The sequence below is a fragment of the Canis lupus genome, chromosome 8, assembly GCF_011100685.1.
Source record: "Canis lupus familiaris isolate Mischka breed German Shepherd chromosome 8, alternate assembly UU_Cfam_GSD_1.0, whole genome shotgun sequence".
NCBI lineage: Eukaryota > Metazoa > Chordata > Mammalia > Carnivora > Canidae > Canis > Canis lupus.
In genome coordinates this window covers 62,454,643-62,476,475 of record NC_049229.1, presented here as the reverse complement: position 1 = coordinate 62,476,475, position 21,833 = coordinate 62,454,643, and the positions used below count along the sequence as shown (strand labels likewise).

Here is a 21,833-nt window from a genome sequence, read left to right as displayed (position 1 = left end):
TCCAACATAGTGATTGTCAGGAGCTTTGTCTGCTCCTGTAGAGCTGGCTCACCACCTGCTGGAGGATGGTTCACATTGAAAACCACGCTGTAAATTTGGGGTGCTTACAACCGACCCTTGGCTGAAGTTGGCCCTCTGTAACCAGCTGGTAAAAACTGCCAGCAGGGGTTGGGCAGGTGCTCACTGGGAGAGTGGGGGCCTGGTGCCCATGGGGGATGATTTGATGGCAGTTTTGCATTCGAGAGTGTCTGTCGGGTGCCAGAAGTTGGCAAGCGTCCCAGGGCCTGCTCTGAGCAGAGCACCCTTCTGGGTCCCCTGAGCGGCTGCAAGGCCTGCTGTCTGTGAGTTTGTGTGCATCCGTGGGGCCACACAGCCATGGAAGCACGTGGAGAAAAAGGCCACATGGCGTGGTGGTGAGGACAGGAGAGCAGCATAGACATCAAGCCGGGGGTGCTGGGAGCAGAGTGGGCTTCTGTGATCAGGCCTGGAGGTTCACCAGGCTCTTGGTCTCCGTGGAGGTGCTGTTGTGCAGAGAGCTCTCTCCGGCCGCAGCGTAGGGGAGCCCCGCCCTCGCCTCTGGTTCAGAGGCCTCATCTTCAAAGGAAGAGCCCAGCGGGTGGAGGCCTGTGGGCAATGCAGAGGCCTGGGGCATCTTGACCCTTCCTGCATTTCTGAAAATGTAAACTGGTTCCCGGAGGCTTTGCTGCATAGCCCAGGGGTTTGGCTTCTCTGGCAAATTGGCAGACTTGCCCTGCAGGCCTCACGCGGCCGCCTGGCAGCAGGCTGCCACCACTTCAGTCCCCACCGCTCTCCTGGCTCTTTCCAGGCCCGCTGTGCTCCTTACCTTCTCTGTCTGGTCCCTAAAAGCTTTTGAGTTTGCCCCTGTGGAAGCGTTACCGGAAACCAGCATCGGAGTGGGTTCAGGTCAGAGGTCACTCTTTCAGCCTTGCTGCCCCTCAAGGGACCCGCTCCCTGAGAGCACATCTGCCCCTCACCAAAGGTGTTAATACATGAGCCCGGTGTCCAACCCCAAATGCCCCATGTACTGCATGACCTGGCTGGCAAGTCCTTCCAGAAGTGTGTTCCAGTGGTTTAGGGGCTTGCTCCCTTGAGTTGACTTGAACCCGGACCCTGAGTGCTCTAACACGAACCCCTTGAGGCACTGGGGCTTCCCGGACCCATGCCAGATGCTCCCGTCCACATACCCCATTTCACGACAGTGGTGGTCATGGGCACGATGACGTCTGAATCCCAGAGAAGGTCCCGCCAGGGCTGGGCTGCTGAGTAAATGTACGGGTCTAATTTAAAACTCAATTGATCATCCTCCTTTCCGCTCTCTTCACAGAGACAAATTAAATGCCTTACGGAGGCATAAGGAAAAACTGGAAGAAAAAATCATGGATCAGTACAAGTTCTATGATCCTGCTCCAAAGAAGTGAGTTCATTTACGTGTCTGTGGTTTAAGTCCAGAGCAGAGAGCTTCCGTGGTCGTGAGCAGAGTGGAAACTGCTCCCGGCCAGAGCAGCGCCCTGCTCCGTGGAGGCTGTCCTATGACTGTCAGCCCTGGCCTCTGTGCTGTGGCCTGTCCTGTGAGGGTCAGCAAATGCCAGCTGACCCTGAGGACACAGGGGCGACCCTGAGGACACCGGGGGGACCCTGAGGACACAGGGGCGACCCTGAGGAGACGGGCTCACTTTAGCACGGCTCTTTCAAGGAGGCAGAGAGTCTGTAGCCTGGGAGCCAGACAGCAGGGTTGTCGTGTCTGAGTCTGTCTCAAGATTTTTTTTTTTTTTTAAGATTTTATTTATTTATGAGAGACAGAGGCGAGACACAGGCAGAGGGAGAAGCAGGCTTCCTGTGGGGAGCCTGATGTGGGACTCGATCCCAGGAACCCAGGATCACGACGTGAGTCAAAGGCAGATGCCCGACCCCTGGAGCCACCCAGGCGCCCCCGCCTCATGATTTAACTGGACGTGGGAAATCACATTCCTGTTCCGGGGGAAGCTGGTGCGCCCGTGTCCTTCCAACACGGGAACCCCTGGGCCTCACCTGGATTCCTTTGGACTCCCTGACCCCAGGGCAGGTTCCCACATGCATTCCTTTCTCCAGGCCCTCGGTGGTGGTCCCAGCTTGGTCCCTGGGGACTGCCGGCCATGTGCCGCTGGGCTTCCCCCCACACCCCCCATCCAGCCCCGAGCCCCCAGCAGCCGCCCCAGCCCAGCCTCAAAGTCGAGTCCCTGTAAACCTTTTGAGGTTCTCTGGGGAACCACGGAACTCCTGAACCTCAGTCCTTGCTCTGGCAGAGAGATGAAGACTCAGATGAGACGGTGATTTGTGTAAACATGGTACCAGCTAGTTTGAGCCATGTTTGTTTGTTTGTTAAATCAGAATTCCCATTTCCTGTCAGCAGCAACTCTGTTGCTTACTCTTAAAACTCTCTGGTTTTACTTTAAATGAGTCATTCTTGCCTACTCTCCCAGACTCCTCCACACCAAGGGCTGGTTGAAGAATGTCCACTTATTCTACTTACTAATAACTTGAGCAGAAGATGAGGAGGTCTGTGACTCAGTTCTAAAATGGCTTTTTAAAAAAATTTTTTTTAAATGGCATTTTTGACAGAAAAATTGCCAACAGACAGAGCTGAGGTTAGCACAGTGCAGCTTTGTTTTGCACGGATAATCAAGAGTTTGAGGTTTGCACCATGTTTGACATCCTGTCTCCCCCAGAGGCTAGGGTGAATTTCTGCACGGTACACACTTCCACCATCACTAGGCCCCAAGTCCAGGGATCCTGGTGATGGTGAGGAGCACCATTCTGAACCCCGAATGAATGGCTGCCAGGCTTGTGATGGAAAGCCCGGCTCATGTCAGTCAGGGCACCCTGTGGCCTGGTGGAGGGGTGACAAGGATTGGTTGTGTCCTAACAATCTGCTTCTCACTAGGAAAAACCACTGGATTGGCGCCAAAGCCTTAGTCAAGCTCATCAAACCAAAGAAAGAGGGTTCCAGAGAACGATTGAAGTCAACGGCAGACAGCCCTCCCTGGCAGGTGGAGTCCCCAGAGCCGACCCTGCCATCTCCTCAGGCCCTCAGATCGCAGCCAGAGAACCCCGAGGCCACCCCATCCAGCTGCAGCGGTGCAGAAGATCGGGATGCCCTCAATGGGCCTATGGGTAAAGGTAGGAGCGGCCGGCCAGGCTGCAGTTGGGCTACAGAGGGGCTGCTCTGGAGGGCTGTGCCTGGATAGGGGAGGATGAGAGATAACGTGTACAGGTGCACGGGAGCATGTAGGAGCTTGAAGAGGGTGCGCTGCATACACACATGTGCCTCCTTGCACATGTCAGCAACCTTAACCCAGGAGAAAACACGAATTCACAGCCGCAGCTGTGTCCCTTGACGGCTTTGTTATTTTAGAATGAAAGTGTCACTCATCACATAGGCTGTGGTAGGGCCTTGGCGTCCAGACCTACATGCACGCAAGCGCTGCAGAGGTTCTGACATGGATTCCTGTTTTTTTTATGCTGTGTTTCATCTAATCTGAGAGGTTATCATGATATGCTGCATAATTTCTATACTGGCAGGAAAGACACTGCAGTTAAAGAAGGCAGGGCTTTACCACTTCGGGATTTCTTTATACTCTGGTTGGACGGCTCTTATAAAGACGTAGGTTGGGGCATAAAAGAAATATAGGAGCACCGTAGATTGGCTGTGGCCATGCCACCTGGCCAGCGAAGACTGTCAGACACCATCGAAGCTGCATCTTGATTTCAGAAACGTGAAGGAATGGGGGGGTGGGGGGCAGGGATGTGTACCTTAGAGTCAGCTAGGCACAGCAATTGCCAGAAACATTGTTAAATTTTCCGATTTACTTTTTAAATATCTCTTAATGGGTTATTTACTCACAACCTGCCCAGCGTGCACCCTGAGTAATTTAAATTGTCGTGAAGGACACTAGAACTTTCTGAAGACCAGGCCTGTTATGCCTGAGAGTCCTGTGCCCCCGGGGGCTGATGTTATGGTGCTGAGGGCCAGTGGTGACAAGCTGCCCGGTGACTGTGACATGTGCACGAGCCTTTTGGGGGTGCCATTCAGTAGGTCCTGTTGCATCACTTTGAAATGCCGAGGAGAAAACGTGCGCGTGCACGCATACTGGGGCCTAATGCTTGCATTCCCATTCTTCAGAGATAGAGTAGGTAAGAGGCTCAAGTGCAGCTGGGTGATGGTGAAGCTGAGCCTTTGCTTCTATGTAGGGGGGCTCGCTCCCCTCAGGTGCTCACAGTAGCTATTTAAAGTTGACCGTTATGCCCTCAATTTGTATTATCCTTTAAATTGACTTAACTACCTACCCTTGCTCTCTATGAGCTAGGAAGACTTGGAGAAGAAATAAAGACTTGACAAACTAGTGGGTCGGGGAAAATTCTTTGTTGCAGCCGCAGCAGCTGTGTATGTCCCGGTGCTGCTTCTGGGCTGGGCACCCTTCTAGCTCATTGACCTGCTGTGCCTGTCTCATGGGGTCCTAATGACCGCCCAAGGTGGGCACAATTAATCACCCCTTCTCAGAGCAGAGAAGGGGAGGCTTGCCCAAGTGAAACACTTGCCAGAGTAATCAATGGTAGAGCTGCAAACCGCCCCTGCCCACCACCCGCAGAGCCTGGGGTCCCTGAGTCGGCGGCTTGAGCGCTGGCCGCCAGGTGGTGCTGTGGAGGCAGAAATAAGCAATTACTGCTGTGTCCGCTCTAATCCTAAATCAGAAAAATGGTTAACCCAGCTCTGGTATTATAGGTCGAGTTCAGAAAGTTGTCAGAGCAGATGAGACTTGATTTTCAAGGCCACGATGGGTAAGATTGGAGTACAGGTTGCGTAGATCTTGAAGGGAATGGCTCTTGGTGTCGTGGGGTTTGAAGGTATAGAAACAGGTATTTTCATGATTTTCAGAGGTCATTTTAGATGAGAATTACCAACGAGTACTTCAGTAGACCGTCGTCTTGTGACATTGGGCCAGAAAAACATACCATTAGGGGTTTCCAGGGCCTTTGAACAGGAACCGGGAGCAGAGTGTGCACCAGGTCGTCCGGCGGGGCCTGTCATTAAAATGGATGAGTAAGGGAAGCCAAGTCCTAAATTAATAAACATCCTTACTTAATAATTTAACACACACCAAAATTGAAAAAATCTCAGCCATCGGCTCCCTGAGCGACACATAATTCTCCTCACGTGCCCAGTAACACATTGACACTAAGACGCCCCTGACTTAATCACGTTGAGTCAGAGCATAAATGATTCACTGAGTCCCGGTTCTGGGCTTGTCAAGGGTATTGCTCCCATCTTTCCTGGGTTGGATGGGACTCTGATCTCCTGTCTACATTTAGCTAATTTAGAATCGTTTGTTATTATTCATTTCATTTATTTGTTGTTTTGTTTTTTTTCCTTCCTCTCTTGGGTTATCCGGGGAATAACAATTTAGCAGCTCAGCGCAAAAAGAGTCCCTTTTTGAGAAGCAAAAGCAAGGACAAAGACAAGTCTCCAACGGCCCACCCGACTCTCTCTAAACGCCTGCGGTTCTGGTCCTCCTCTGACATCCCATCCTCTCCTAACGAGCCTGTCCCTTTTTCAGAAATTGGAGATTTCTAATCCTTTCCCTTTATCATACCATTTTCATCATGTCTCCTCCTTCATTTCTGAAATTCAAACAAACCAAAAAAATAAAAACAAAAACAAAAAAAGTACCTAAAGGCCTGATGACCTATAGTGGACCCCTCCTAGGACCTCCTGATCCTAATTTCAAGCCAAGTTTAAAGTAGCCTGCGTGGATTCTGATTTCAAAAGAGAAGATGAGTTGTCACACCCCTGGACCATTTCTCCAGCACAGCACAGTTGTAGGGGAGCCTCGGGACATCCATGCACAGGTCCTCGGGCCAGGATGTCCGTGCCAATCAGTAAGTGCAGTGGCCATGTGCTGCCTCCCCTCGCTCGCACCTGCAGGCTTATGTCGTGCCCGTGTGTAAAGCAGAACTGGTCGGTTGTCGCTTTGCTTCCTAAAATATACGGCCTCTGTCAAGTGAGGTGTTTTTTTTTTTGTTTTGTTTTGCTTTCTGTTTGGTTTTTTTTTTTAAGACTTATTTTTAAGCAGCTAAATTTAAAACCGCTGCCCTTTCCTCCTCCTCTGTCAGAGCACCAAGTTGTTGGCTTTTGCTGACAAGGCTATTTTTCAGACATGCTCTGTGTCCAGAAGGATGTATTGCTCCATTCAAGCATTTTGTATAATTGGATCGATGTTGCCGAGCCAGAGGTCAGCCCAGACGAAGTTTTATGACTGTGCGGTAGCTCTCTGACCTCTTGGACACAGAGGTGAATGCGATAGCGGACAGAAAGACCATCGTCACGTCCAGAACGGGGGGAGTGGAGTGCTGGTCGATAGAGGCCTTTAGCTACTGCGCTGTCTCCTGTCTGCTGTCCTTCTTGTGCCATCTTCCTGAGTCTTGCCACATCTTTCCATCACCTGTGTGATCGCTTATGTTTTCTCCCTTCAAGTGACTCACCGTTGCCACTTAAATTTATCTTAAATTAAAGGGAAAGATTATTACTCATGCTGTCGCTGGAAAACCAGTTACCACCATAAAAGCAAGGTAACCATATGAACAAATATCTGTTAAGCTGTTAAAGTTGGTCGATGTGGCACGGAGTCGATGTCACGCGCTTCACCTGAGGGACCCCAGTCCTCTGGGTCCCTGTGTCGCCAGCATGCCATCAGAATCGCCCCATTCTCTGCCATCCGTGCTAACTGTCGCTCCCCTCCACCTCCGCCCCCCGCCGTTTTAACCACACCTGTTGGATGCTTCTCCCTGCTCATCCCCCCAGACTTGAGTCTTGCTTCTCATCAAGGGTATCTTTCAGAATCCAAATTTTGCCTTGGTGTTTCAGGTTGTAAGATTTGGGCACTGAAAACTTCCCCAGTGAGTCCAGACGTGGCATGGCTAAGGCTGCCGGCAGGGGTCGGTGTGGCGGGAGGGCACGCTCCGGTCCCTGGTGAGGGGTGCCTGGAGGGGGATGTGCTGCAAAACAGCACTGTCCTTGTGCCCTCGGGAGCTCCAGCTGCTCTCATGTTTGTCTTCCATCCACAGAGCCCATCCCTTGTCCTGCCACTAGGTAGTTGGAGGGTTTTTTGTTTGTTTTTTAAACATTTTTATATAGATTTTGTTAAACAAGGGTGTATGTTCCTGGTAGAAAGTGTAGTGATTTCAGAAGAGCACCAGATACAAGGTAAAAGTCACTCTTACAGAGACTAAGACTTCTTAAACAAATGATTGTTGGTGCCTCAATAAACTCCTCTCTCAAAGCCTAAGAGGGCCGTTGGCAGGATGCACGGATGTCCTGGACCTTTGGGGCTGTGGCTGCAGGCCTGGAGTGACCCAGGGCAGATGCCACCAGGGTCTTCTAAAATTGGGCATCTGAGTTACATTCGGCACTCTTACACCACAGGCGTGCCCCAAGCTCGTGCGTTGGCCTCCTGGCAACCGTGGGTTTGTCCTCTGGAGCTCTTGATCTTTTCCGAGGCTTTTGGGGCTCGCCCTCTGACCTGGCCTCTTGAGGCCTCGCTCACTGGCCTGCAGCCAGGGCCCTCCTGTTGAAACAGCGTCCCAGCTTCCATGCCTCCAGTCCCTGCACCCCAGTGCCCTTGCTTCAAGGCTTCGGTGCAGTAGCCCAGCCCCATTTCTCAATGTCCTTCTCTGCCCCAGGTCCTGGGGACCTAAAACCAAAGCAAGGGTCCCCGCACAGAGGCAGCCTTGACCGCACGGATGCCTCCGCTGACCCAGCCATGAAGCCCTGGCCCTTGGAGCTGAGCTCCCGGACCTGTTCGACCTCAGCCATCACTACGACCCCTTCCAGCTCCACCCCCCTCTCCCGGCACCCAGGCCGCACCAAAGGTGAGTTGTGGGTGCCTGCGGAATTAGAGGGCTACACACCCAGCGTCCTGCCTGGGAAGACCCCAGGCTCACAGAGCACTTAGGCTGTAGGCAGACTAGCTTTGTCATCATGTGGGCATAGCCCCTGCCTGTCAGCTGGGTGATGCAGGGCAGACAGCTGCCCCCTCTGGAGGCCCAATGCCCGGCAGCCCTCACCACCCTACTCAGGAGCTGCTGGCGCTAAGTAGCTCCGGAAGGGAGGTGAGCCGCAGTCTGGACTAGAAGCAGGAGTGTGGAGGCGTTTTCTCTAGGGAGGAAGCGTGACAGTGTTGGAACTGAGGGCTGCCCCATGGAGTGGGAGGCAGGGCTCTGGGTAGCTGAGAACAAGTGATTCGAGGAAGGTTTACAAACCGAACACCTCCCAGGGTGCCAGTGGCCATGGGTGCTCACACTGTTAGATGGGAGATTTCAACATCCTTCAAGCTGTATGAAAGCCTAGGAAATTCCCCTCCGAATGGCTCAGGTGGATCCTGTCAAGTGAAGCCGGGGGATGTTCAGGGATCCCTGGACCCCCGAGGGGAGCCTGTAACAGCAAGGACCCAACCCAGCGTGGGGCCGCAGAGTCGATGGGCGCTCCGCAGGGGTGGGAACTTTCTGTGCCTGTGGTTGATGGAGCCCAGGAGCCGTGAGGAGGTCGTCCCCGTGAGGCAAGACCAGGGTGCCGTAGAAGAGAACGGTTGAGAGAAAGGCACTTAGGTGTCTAAAATACACAGACAGAAGGGAAGATGAGGCTTAATGCTAAAAAATTAAGATGTTCTGTTAATAACTTAAGAACATGAAAATATCCGAATAATAATAATTTAGAAACATGAAAATATCTGAAGCAACTGTGTGGGAAGTGGGGCCTTGGGGGTGTTGGGAATTGGAGAGAACCAGGAGGGGTGATGGTTTTCATCATGCCACCAGCCACTTGACTCCTGGAACCTGGCTGTGTAGGGCGGAGGGTACTGGGCCCTGCCCTGAAGTACACTGGGTTAGCCGTGTGACCCCTGGGGACAAGTGGGGTGATGAGCACAGGGCTGCCTGGCGGTGCTTCTCCATGTCTGGCCAGGCCCTGGTAAGCGGCAGTCACTTGCTGCTAGAGGTCAGCTGGGGGGGTGGGCAGTGGGGGAGGGGGGGTGCCACGTGCTGGCCGGGACAGGCACACCCTGGGCCCCCATTGTCGGCAGTCCCCCTTCCCATCCCACCTCCCGGGCTGCGGGCACAGAAGCCTCCACCTCCCCTTGGACTTGCAGCGGACTGCATGGCTCCGGGTCCCATCCTTCAGACAGACCCACGGTCCGTGTCAGCCGAGACCCTATCCCTAAACCAGAGCCCAAGCCCAGGAACACCATGGCTGTTCCTATACCTGCGGAGCCCCCGGGAAGGTCAGTCACCACAGGAGCCCCCGGCCATGCGATTCCCTGCCAGCCTGTTCTCAGCTTCGGGGGGCACATAGCCAGCTTCAAGCAGAAGGAAACCCCCTTAGAATCAGCCATTTCTTTAAGCAAATCTAGTTCCTTTTATTTTACATGCTTTTTTTTTGTTTTGTTTTGTTTTTTTTTAAGATTTTACTTATTTAATGGGTAACACACAAGCAGAGGGAACAGCAGAGAGAGGGAGAGGGAGACGCCGTCTCCACTGAGCAGGGAGCCCAACGTGGGACCCCGGGACCACGACCTGAGCTTAAGGCAGATGCGTAACCAACTGAGCCACCCAGGCGCCCCAAATCTAGTTCCTTTTAGAGCTGAATTTAATAAATGAGATCTGGGCCCTCAGAGTCGCCATTGCATTTAGACCCTTCCAGTAAAGGAAGATAAGGACACCTCTGTGTCCCTGGTTTGTGTCAATAGTTCCAATTCAGATTTAATGTTACAGAAATGTTTTTTTCTTCTTCGATGTCCTCTTTGGGTGTCCTTTCCTTACACGGAACTCTTGTCTCCCGAAACATTTTTTTCTTGAAACTGTGCATCAGGGTTTAAAACGCAGGTGTGCCCGAGCTGCCAGTAACGGTAAGTTCAGCAAGCAATGTTCTCTTTGCGGCTCTTTCAGTCCTTAGATTACATTTCACTAAGGACACTCTGACAGGTTTACATTCAAAATTCACTGCAGATAAATGTGTCTCTCTGTGCGATCCTGGTGACAGTTGAACACAGTAGGGTTTGTTTCCGTTTTCAGACCTTTTTCTTCTTAAATCACCCCCGTGTTTTTTTTTTTTTTAAGATTTTATTTATTTATGAGAGATACAGAGAGAGAGAGAGAGAGAGGGGCAGGGACACAGGCAGAGGGAGAAGCAGGCTCCATGTAGGGAACATGATGCGGGACTCGATCCTGGGTCTCCAGGATCATGCCCTGGGCTGAAGGCAGACACTCAACTGCTGAGCCACCCAGGCATCCCACCCCCATGTTTTTTAACATGCAAAACAGATTTCAAAAATCGGAATTGTGGTGAAAATGTGTATGTACTCCATGTGGTGTAGATATCTTTCCCTGGATCCCTTCCAAAACCATTCCAAAACCACCCTGTACATGACCTTTATTCTTCGTTCCTTGCTTCTGCTCCCATTGTTTCTTCCTGCAAAAATAAGCAAAATAGGGGTGCCTCGGTGGCTCAGCTGGTTATGCATTTCATCTCTTGATCTTAGCTCAGGTCTTGATCCTCAGGGTCGTGAGTTCAAGCCCCACATCGGGCTCCACCCCAGCCATGGAGCCTCCTTAAACCAAAAACATAAGTAAATAAACAAAATATACACACCTTGTTTTTTTCCCCACCTAGCTGTGCCTCGTGGAGACTTTTCTCAGTCTTTTTACGTTTATGGCTGCATGGTAATGAAAATGGCCACATGGTGACTTTTTCGGCCACTGCATCCCTGGAGTTGATTGCTAGTAGGATTGCCATGTCAGAGGACAAATAAACATACGCTTTTCCTACATAAGAGTCTGTAGTTGGTTACAGTGTTCTAGGCGCCCCGTCTTAATTACCAGTGACCTAGGGGCACCCGAGGGGCTCTGCGGTAGAGCGTCTGCCTGCGGCTCAGGGCATGATCCCAGGGTCCTGGGATCGAGTCCCACATCAAGCTTCCGACAGGGAGCCTGCTTCTCCCTCTGCCTATGTCTCTGCCTCTCTCTGTGTGTGTCCCTCATGAATAAATAAATAAAATCTTTATTTTTTTTTAAATAAAATCTTTAAAAAAGAAAATAAAAATAACCAGTGACCTTCCTTCCTCCATAGGCTATAATTCAGATGACAGCCTCTGTGACCCATCCCTGGAGTTTGAGTTCAACCACAGGCAGTACGGTGAGTGCTCAGGCTTCAATGCCCTTGTGCCTGGTTTTCATCAACAGGACTTTTCTTCTGATCTCAGTCCTGTATGGAAGTCCAACATATGAAACAGGCAAAAGTGTGGTGGTTGTGTTGGAGTGGGGAGGGAGGGCCCACAGTCCCTCCAGGCTCCCTTCTGCCTTCCCCTGGGGCCTGGGCATGTGACTTCTGCTTGCATACCTCCACTGACGGGGAAGTCACCACCTCTGAAGTGTTCCACTTCTATTGGCGACAGCTTCCCCTGCTTTTAAGTGCCCCTCAGGTTTGTCAGGACATTCTGGTGACCCACACGGGGAGCAGTGAGTGTGGGGAGGTGTCTCACGGTTCTTACGTGAATTTTGGTGGTCCAGAGTTGTTCAGAATTGTATGTGGTCTTAGAAATGCTTAGAAGCAGTTGGTCCTCTGACTTAGATATATCGTGAGTTTCTGCAGAAAGAAAACTGCATTACACCAGCCTTCCCAAACATTAAAAGCTGCTTTGGATTTTTATAATTTTTGAAAATCAAAAATCCTAAAAGGGGGGGAAATAATTCTTAAAACTCAGAAAGTTCACAGTGAGCTCTGTTTACTTCTAATCAACGAGAAACATAGGTGCCAGCATTATCTCCTACCCTAGTCACTGTCTTTTTTTTTTTTTTTTTTTTTAAGATTTCTTTTAGTGAGAGTACAAGTGGTGGGGGTGGAGGGGCAGAGGGGACAGGAGAGAATCCCAAGCATGCTCCCTACGGAGCACAGAGCCCAACTCAGGGCTTGAATTCATGGCCCTGAGATCACGACTTGAGCTGAAATCAAGAGTCGGATGTTTAACCAGCTGAGCCTCCCAGGTGCCCGCCCTACCCTAGTCGTTGTTTTAAGCATCTTGTGATGCAGAAACCGGCATGCCGCTTCTGAGAAAATACAGAAGAGTTTAATGCACAGGGCCCTTGTGTGTGCACAGGGAGTGGAGGGTTAACACACCAAGGTGCTGGCTGCCATGCTTTGTGAAGGCGCCTTGAGAGCCAGAGCGACGCTCCAGCAGCTCACCACTGAGGGGTTTTCTTCCTAAGTACTCTGATTCCTTGAGATTTTTTTTTAAGATTTTATTTATTTATTGGACAGAGAAAGCAAAAGAGCATAAGCACGGGGGAGCAAGAGGCGGAGGGAGAAGCGGGCTCTCCTCACAGAGCAGGGAGCCCAGCACGGGGCTGGATCCCAGGTGCCCTCCTTGAGCTTCTCTTATCAGGAAAAAGAAGGAAAAGCAGTAGCTAAATAAACAAAAGTGCATTGAGGGGTGGGGACCCCTGGGTGGCTCGGTCGGTGGAGCGTCCTCCTTCAGTTCAGGTCATGACCTCGGGGTCCTGGGATGGAGCCCCACATTGAGCTCCCTGATCATTGGGGAGTCTGCTTCTCCCTTTCCCTCTGCCCCTGGCTCGTGTTCTCCTCTCTCTCTCTCTCTCTCTCTCTCTCTCTCTCTCTCTCTCTCAAAATTATTTTAAAAAAGCATTTTAGGTCTTACTGATTTGTGTTAGTTTTCTTTTAATGAAACTTAATTCCTTTTTAAAGGGAGATGTGCGTTCTTTATGTCATTTTTTCCCTTCTCAAAGAGAGGACTGACTCTTCTTTTACACTTTTCTCAAACACCAAGTGTTTATTTGGCTCCTCCCCAAACCCCTTTTGCTATTAAGAGTTTTCCAGATGCCTGCTATTTGCGGAGCACACCAGCACTTGGGAACCAGGCGCCCTCTAGACCCAATCAGAAGAAAACTCTCCCCGGGGGAGGGTAAGCAGCGCACCTCCTAGCACATCTCCAGTTCCCCACACGGTTCCCCTCAACACCAGCTGCAGGCTGAGAGGGATGCAAGGATAACAGAAATGCAGTTCCCGTCCCCCAGGGGTTCATGGTCCAGCAGGACAGATGCTGGTGCGGAGCAGCAGGCTGGCAGGGCTCCTGGGAGAGTGGACCAGGAGAAGCAAGCCTGCAGACTTGAAGGGGCAGCCTGCAAGGGGTGGAGCACCCCTCCTGCAGCCGGGTTCCCCCTAAAACCTGAGAGCTGCCCCACGCAGACTCAGGCAGGGCTGGTTTCTCCAGCCTTTGTCACTATACTGGCCAATTTTTCGCTTGGGGGTGGATGTAGGTTTGAGACAGGTGATGCAAGGGGCTGGCAGACCACGAGCGACCGGGAAGAGCGAGCCCTCCGTCTCCTCTGAGGGTCCCAGCTCTCGTGCCTGTGCATCACTGAAGTGTGCAGGCACACTCCCCCTCGTGCACACATACACATGTAAATATGGCTGTTTCCTGGCTCCCACCCTCACCAGGTTGCATGTGTTCTAGAAAGCTCTGTGCAGTAATAGGAATGGACATTCCCACCTCAGCCTCAGTTGGCTTACTTTGAGCCGTCCTTGGTTTTGGTCTGCTTACTGTACTAGGGTTCAGTGTGAGGCTTCTTCTAAGTCCTAGCCCTGGACCCAGTAAAAACAATAGAGTCGCCTACTGGATGCTGTGCCTCGCACTCAAGTTGACAGAGCTTGAGCTCCTGATGGGAGAACAAGGAGAACCCCGAAATCCATCCTTTCTGAGGACATTTGCCTTAACATTGTTGGCACAGAGCAGCTTTGTTACGCAGCTTTTCTCAGATGGTGTGGTCCGAGGCATTCCCCCTCCCTCCACCCCCTGGCCGTTGAGGCTGAGTGTCGCTTCCTTTCAGTGTCCCGGCCAGACAGCTTGGAGACCAGTCGGAACGCGTCCAGCGACAGCTCACCTCTTAACCTCAAAGGTGGGTCAGCCTTGGCCTCCGTGCAGTTGTTGTTGTAGTAGGGTCTTTGGTTCTAGGCTCATGTCACTTTTGTGGTTAAAGCGGTAATCGTCACGGGCTCCACCACCGCATCACGCATTTGCAGTTCCAGCCTGCATCATGCAGTATCAGGTGCAGACCCAGGCGATTGAGTGAATCCCTTTACCCCCAGAGCCCAGCCAGGGCCTCTAGGCATGGCACCCTTGCTCCAGATCTGAGCTACTTGATCTTCAGAGTGGGAGTAGTAACCATAGTTCCATCCATGTTGGTCAGAGAGCACCGTCAGATAACTTTGATTCTTTTACATGTTTTGACCATATTTTAATAGCGCATAGTGTCTTCTGTCTTAGCAGACATTTCTGTGCATTTGAAAAGAATGTATATGTGGTCCCAAGACTAGAAACTTCGCAGATTTTTTTTTCTGCTAACATGCACATGACCAGCCCCTAGAAGAACCCTAGCATGTAACAGGCGCTGAGTAAATCTTTTTTTTTTTTTAGTAAATCTTTAATAAATGAATAGATGATACCTCATGTGTGCAGGGCCTTATAGCAATTAATATTAGATAACAATTTAAATTTCACCAGAAGCTTACACTTCTTTCTGAAGTTGTTCTGTTTTTAAATGCCAGACTGAGAAAGGGATGGAGTGGGGAAGGAAGCCTCTTACACTGCTGGTGGGAATGCAAAGTGGTGCAGCCACTCTGGAAAACAGTGTGGAGCGTCCTTGAAAAGTTAAAAATAGAGCTACCCTGTGACCCAGCAATTGCACTACTGGGTATTTACCCCAAAGATACTGATGTAGTGACCCAAAGGGGCACCTATACCCCAATGTTTAAGTAGCAATGTCCACAATAGTCAAAAATATGGAAGAAGCCCAGATGTCCATCGACAGATGATGGAGTAAGGACGTGGTCTATATATACAGTGGAATATTACTTAGCTTTCAAAAAATGCAGTCTTGCTATTTGCAACCATGTGGATGGAACTAGAGGGTATTATGCCCGCAAAGTAAGAGAAAGACAAATACCATATGATTTCTCTTGTGGACTTTAAGAAACAAAACAGAGGAGCAGAGAGGCAGGGAGGGAAAAAAATAAAACAGATGAAACTAGAGGGAAACAAACCATGAGAGACTCTTAACTCTAGGAAACAAGCTGAGGGTCGCTGGGAGGTGGGGGAGGTGGGGGATGGGGTCACTGGGTGACAGGCATGAAGGATGGCACGTGATGGGATGAGCCCTGGGTGTTGTGTGCAGCCGATGCATCACTAGGCTGTACCCCTGAAACTAGAAATATACGATATGCTCATTGAATTTAAATAAAAATAAACGAATGAACGAAAGCATGTATGCTTGCAAAACTGAAATCCTAAAGCTCTCCCCCAAAAAAGTGCTTTTTAAAGTAGGCTCCACACTCAATGTGGAGCCCAGTGCAGAGCTTGACCTCATGGCCCTGAGATCAAGACCTGAGCTGAGCCCAAGATCAAGAGTCAGGTGCCTAACTGACTAGACCCCCTGAGCGCCCCTTTCCAAAGTGTTCTTCACACCAGAATCCCCACCAGGTTCTCGGGCAGGGTTCTCTCTCTTCTTGCTGAACCCAAGGAGCACAGAGCCCCCTGGAGGCAGATGAGCCGAGGAGGGAGACTCAGGTGTGCTCCTCTGTTTCTCCCCCACCCCCACCCCTGTGCCCCCCAGGTTCCTCCGACCAGCTCCACGGCAGGTCCGAGAGCTTCAGCAGCGAAGACCTGATCCCCAGCAGGGACACGGCCACTCTGCCACGGGATGCCAGCACCCAGGGGCGCAGTGCCCCCGGCCGCCACGAGTACCCTCCACCCCGGAACGGGCCTCTCCCCCAGGACAGTGTCCAGAAGAGAGGCACAGCCCAGCTTCACGCGGGGGCCCGGCACTGCTCCGCCTCCCCGAGCAGTGAGATGGTCACCCTGGAAGAGTTCCTGGAGGAGAGCAACCGGAGCTCCCCGACCCCTGTGAGTGGCCCAGAGCTCGGACACAGCATCCCTCTCTTCCCCCGCCGCCTCCCCGCTTTGGGGCTGGGGGCAGAGACCCTGGCAGCAAAGTCACAGAAAGGGACGGGGCAGCAGTGGCCTGGCCTGGGGGTAGGGGAGGATCCCCACTAGCCTGCTGGCAGCCAGCCCCCGACCCCAGGGCCAGTGGGCGCCGTCTGTGAGGTGAGCAGGTAGGAGGTTGCCGCCAGCATGGAGTGGGGGATGGTGTGTGGCCACCCTGGGGAGCTTCTCAAGGTCCAGCCGGCATCCCACTTGGCAGCATCAGGGTCTCACGGTGGCCCTTGGGGTGGAGCCCTGAGTACTGCTTACCCTGAGCCTTCACCTGCAGGCTCGGCAAACTCTGTAAAGGGGCAGTATGTTTTAGGGCTTCCGGGCCCCATGTTCTCCTACAGCTGCTCAGCGCTGCCGTTTCAGGAAGAACAGCCTGAGCCCACCTGGCAATGAACGGGCATGGCTGCGTGCTGACAAAACTTCGCTAACGGACGTTGACCTGTGAATTTTATATAATTTTCGTGTGGCCCGTAATGCTCTTTAAAAAAAAAAATTCCAGCTATTTAAAAATGTAAAGACTTTTCTGAGTTCCTAGGCCATACAGAGGATATGGCAACCCGAGACTGAGCCCCAGCTATGGTTGGCTGATCTGTGCTCTGCAGCTGCAGCCCAGATGTCACGGACATTCAGATTTCCTCCTCTAACCCCTCCCAGGGCTCAGGGCAGCTCTTCCTGAGCTGTGTGTATCTTTTACACACTCCACCTGGCTTCAGTCTTGTGAGCAGTTGGGCGGCCGGACAGATAACTGGGCTATCTCGCAATGGAGATCTTTCAAGGATTTTTAATGCTTCCCATGCCTCCATGGTATTCCGCTTAAATAAACAGTGGAACTTTCTTTAGCTCCTCTGTAGTAGGCCAGGGTGGAACCCACAGTCTTGCTCGGTGGGTATTTACTGAGCACCTACTCTGTGCTCTGCAGCATGCACAGGGTCAGCTCTCCAAAAGCAAAGCAAACCACTTAACTGGCAAATTTTTGCCACATACTTGCTAGTGCTGAGTCTTATGGTCGGCCCTGAAAGGAAATTGAAGAACATGGTCCCTGCTCGCCCCCCCCCCCCCATTCTGTTCCTGTCTGGCAAGCACTTACTCTATGCACCAGGAGTTGGAGAAACCCAGCAGAAGCCCTGCTGCTCTCGGGAGGTTTGCCACTCAGTGATTTGCACGCAGGCTTAGCCGGTGGCACTTGCTGGGTATGATGGGGGGGGGCTCCCTGAGGGCCTGCATCCATACAGGGTTTCCAGATGATGCTCTGGCTGTTGGCGTGCGTCTAGGCATCCCACAGGTAGCCCTGATGTGGTGGAAAAAATGAGGATGGCCCAGAAAGCAGGGAAACCTGAGATCGGAAGGCTTTCCTTCTTGACCCTTTTCTGTGTACCTGTCACAGTGAGTTTCCTTTCCCTTTGCAGCTCTCAGGGGACCCTGCTCAGCTCAGACATGTCCCTGGTAGTCACCCTTCCTTACTTATGCCCCATATCAGCAACCATCCCTTCTCAGCCTAAACAAGCCCAGAAGGATCTATGGCTGTTCATGCTAGGAGCTGATGTGTGTGTGGCCCTGGAGCACCACCTGCACCTCTCAGCCTGCCATCCCCAGGCACCTGACCCCTCCCCTGAGCAGCCCCAGGGAAGGTACAGCATGCCCCACCTGTGCCTGCACTCCCTGAGGGAACAGGGTGTCTCAGGATGGGCTTGCTGGGTGGCCACATGGGGCTGCATATCAAAGAATTAAGAATGTCCATCAGGGAGCTGGGTGGTGCAGGCCGCAGCTCCAGTCAGACAGCCGTGGGTGAGCTGTGGAAGCCCCGAGGCTTCAGCTTCCTTACCTGTTAAAGGTTGTTCTAGGCCAACCTCAACCTCGCGAGGCCTGCTTTGAAAACTAAGGGAGGTGTTAGCTTTTTGGTGGTTATGCAGTGCCTGGCATGCAGGAAGCTGTCCGTGTTGATGACCACAGCCTCGCTGCTCCCTCAACCGGAATCTGTGGCTTCAAATAGCCTAAAATGGCAGACTGTGTCTCTGTCAGGTTGAACATCCAGATGCTTCCGTGGACCAGGAGTTGTGGGCAGGTGCAGGTGGTTTCTGAGCTCTGCTGCCCCCACGACAGGTCACATCACCTGCCATGGGAACATATTTCCCTTCCTGGTTTTGCAGCATCCATGAGCCTAAGGAGGAACCACCACTTGGCTCCTCCAGGCTGAGGTCCTGACAGAGGCCAAGGTGACCAAGCGGCGTCCCCTGCCTTGGCCTCGGCAGCTGTTTGCCTGCAGGGTGGTGATGGAGGACTCAGCCTCACTGGTCAGGGGAAGCCCAGCAGGGTGGTGACTTGAGGGGAGCAGCCTGGCAGCTGGACTGTCCCATGCACTTCTTTCCTCCCCTCTGCCCTCCACTTCCCACCTCGGGAGTCGGCCTTTGTGGACCTCACTCCCTGACCCCCACCCCCACCCCGCCTGCCTCTCGCAGACAGAGAATGGTCCAAGTGGCAGTGAGGGCCCTGGCAGGCCACTGTGCCCCCGCAGTCCCACATGCCCGCCAGCCGGTCCCTGAGCCGGGCCTTCAGCCTGGCCTCCACCGACCTTCTCTGGGCCAGCTTCTGTTGTTCCCCCTCCCCTGTGGCCTGGACAGAGCCTTGAGTGTGCACGAGTGCACTGGGCTGACTGGGGGGAGAAGGTCTGGTGCCACCAGTAGCTTCCTCCTCCCGCCCTGCCAGGTGAGAGGGTGAGAACAGATGGGGGCCGGGGAGGCAGGCCTTCCGCCCCGACCTCTCCATAGACTGGGGGAGCTCTGAGGGACGTCCTCTCCCTGTCTGCTGTATCCAGGTCTGCAGAGTTAGGCGGCTGCCACATGGCACCTGGGGTCCCCCACCGGTGACCCACATACCTGACCAGGGGTGCATGGTGGGGTAGCATTATACATGGACGAGGCCAAGCAGGAGCAGGAAACCGCAGTTCGGCCAGCTGCACAGCCCAGCGGCCGTCCAGGGGGGTGCAGGCTGCCCCAGCACCGCCTGGCTCTCACACCACCTCTCGCCCCTTCTCCCTTCCCTGTAGGACACTCCCAGTTGCCGGGATGACCTGCTAAGTGACTACTTCCGAAAGGCCAGCGACCTCCCGGCCATTGGAGGCCAGCCAGGACCCCCTGCCAGGAAAGAAGGGGCCAAGATGCCCACCAGCTTTGTGAGCCCTACCGTCAAGATGGCCAGCAGCACCTCCGAGGGGAAGCTGCTGAAGCCCGGGCAGTATGTGAAGCCAAACTTCAGACCTGCCGAGGCCGAGGTCCTGCCCGGTGTCCCCCCGAGACAGGCCCAGCCCCCCCAGAGCCTGTCCCTGGGCCGACCCCGGCAGGCCACCGTGCCCCCGCCGTCCCACACGCCCGCCAGCCGGTCCCTGAGCCGGGCCTTCAGCCTGGCCTCCGCCGACCTTCTCCGGGCCAGCGGGCCAGAGGCTTGCAAACAGGAGGCCCCTCAGAAGCCGGGGAGTCCCGACCCCTCAGGGGGCAGAGAACCCGGCAGCCACGCCCTGCAAGGCCCCACCGCCCCCAGCTCCCACTGCCTGGCCCGGGAGCGGACCCCACTTGTGGGAAAGACCGGAAGCCCCGGTCAGGGCTCGGCCCCCCGCAGCCGGGCCCCGGACGTGAGGCGCTTCTCCCTGGCTCCCCCGAAGGAGGAGAGGCTGGCCCCGCTGCCGCCGTCCGCCACGGCCCCGGCCATCGCCGCCGTGGGGGGCAGTTCCTGTGGCAGTGGTGCCGCGGCCCCGGCCGCCAGGACCAAACCCCCGACGCCCCCCAACCCGGCGGAGGTGGCCGCCATCACCGCGGTCCGGGGCGTGCTCGGCCTCTCAGAGGGGGACGGGGCCCCAAGGCAAGGCCACGGCGCGGGGCTCCCCGCGAAGAGCCCGGGGAGGTCTCCTGACCCTGCTCCCCGCGCCGGCCGGGCCCCGGAGGACTCGAGTCGCGGGAGCAGCCTGAAGAGCACGCCGGCGTCCCCCGAGCCTGGAGGGGACCAGCAGACGGTGTGGTACGAGTACGGCTGCGTGTGACTCGTGTGACTCGTCTGGGCCCGTGGCGCCCGAACCTTAAAACTACTGACTCACCTTGCAATGACGATGGCCTTTTCTTCTGTCTGCCTGTGGTGTCGGGAAAGGGTTTGAGGATGAGGACGGGCTCCTGGGCCCCTCTCCTGCTCGTTTTGTTGATGGAAACACTGTGCCAAGCCCTAAGAGGATGTCGCCCCCGGGTGTGTGCGCGCGTGCTCTATCTGTAGCCTCCAGCAACTGCTATCTTTTGAACAATCCACTTCAGCTTCGGGACACTCAGAACACAGTGACCAAACCGACTACAAAGTAGACACTATTGAGCACGTCCCTGTAGAACACTCATTTGCAACTTGTCAACCTCTCTTAAAGCACGCACGTGCATGTGTGCGCGCATGCTTTTGTGCAAACACACATTCACATAGCCAAGCCCTAGTGGCTCTGGAAACTCCATACCCTTTTCCTAAAAGCCATTTGATCCTAAGAGAAGTCCAGACTGGCCAAACTACAAATAGCTCAAGGACCTCAGGTCGACCCAGAATTAGGGTTGCTGCTGAAAACCAGGAGCGTTGCCACGCCGTTCCTGGGGTCCCAAGCAATTCCCTTTCACCCCAAGGCCAAGGACGCCTTCCAGGCAGGTGGCCGGTGGCCTCGGTCTTTGGCCACATAGACACCTGCCCTCCCTGGCACACTTTTCTACAAACACTGGATGTGCTGGGTCTAGGGGCCGGGGCAGAGAGAGGCGCCTGCCCCAGCCCTCTCCCAGCAAGTGTACATAGTGTACAGAGGGGAGGTGTGCAGGAGGGGGTGCACGCCTGGTTCGTAATGTGCACCTTCCCTGATCTCAGATGTTGATTTATTATTTCTGAATAACTTCTTGTGGTAGAAACCAAATTTCTTTTAATATATTACATATATATGTACACGCTCCTGTGAAATACGTGTACGTCGAGGGGGAATCTATTTATGTTCCATTGGGAGTCTTTTCGATCAGGAATCTCACCTGCTGCTTTGTGTATTTGGTTGGGTTCCTGACACGTTTTGTCTTTCTGTTTAGTAAAGGTGCTCTTTCTGGGATGTACTAAACCTGGTGATTTTTTTTTAAGATTATTTTTTCTTTTGGTTTCATATACTGAGAAAGAAATGGGACTATTAACAAGATCGGTGGTAGGTGTGCTTTGGGTTGTGTATTAATAGCCATTCACTCTGGAACACAAGGACAGGATTGTAATAAAATGAAAAGGCATAGAATCGAGTCCTGGTTTTTCTCACTGGCCGGTGCTGGCGGCATTGGACTGGCTGTCGGGGGCTCTCCAGGCGCCCTCCCGGCCATCGAAAGCCACAGCGCCCTTTGCTACCAGGTCAGAGGAGACAAAGCAAGGTTTCTGTGCTTACCAGACAACAGCTTTTTCCCAGACTTGCGTTTATTTTCGATTAGTAAGAGTTGGGTCCCATTTTGATGTGGGATTCATCTCATGACGGAATCTCAGCTCCCGCCAGTCCTCTGGGTTTTCCCAAGGCTGCTCAGCTAGGAAGGGCCAAATCTGGAATTTAGATCTTTAAGACCTCAGCTCAGAGGCTTGAGTCAGACGGAGGGAGGCCGGCTGTACATACCCACACGGGACAAGATTTTCCTTCAAGTGGTTTTTTTTCTACTTGCTCCCTCAGTGTCTCCTTCCTCCCTCACCAACCTGTAAGAG

The 21,833-nt window shown here is 53.3% G+C and overlaps 1 protein-coding gene across 6 annotated transcripts in view; it reads left to right on the top strand.

Annotated features, from left to right (window-relative positions):
• CCDC88C (coiled-coil domain containing 88C) overlaps positions 1-21,384 on the top strand; it is a 121,649-nt gene extending 100,265 nt beyond the window's left edge. For 4 of the 6 annotated variants that reach the window (XM_038545570.1, XM_038545569.1, XM_038545573.1 and 1 more), the window contains 7 exons: positions 1,346-1,435; positions 2,942-3,177; positions 7,735-7,923; positions 11,174-11,239; positions 13,948-14,016; positions 15,730-16,019; positions 19,153-21,384. In XM_038545570.1, coding sequence (XP_038401498.1) covers positions 1,346-1,435; positions 2,942-3,177; positions 7,735-7,923; positions 11,174-11,239; positions 13,948-14,016; positions 15,730-16,019; positions 19,153-20,139 — 1,927 coding nt within the window. In that variant the 3' untranslated portion in view covers positions 20,140-21,384. The remainder of the gene's footprint in view (positions 1-1,345; positions 1,436-2,941; positions 3,178-7,734; positions 7,924-11,173; positions 11,240-13,947; positions 14,017-15,729; positions 16,020-19,152) is intronic. The other 2 variants (XM_038545571.1, XM_038545572.1) reach the window with 2 other exon arrangements.
• Positions 21,385-21,833: the final 449 nt, after the last annotated feature.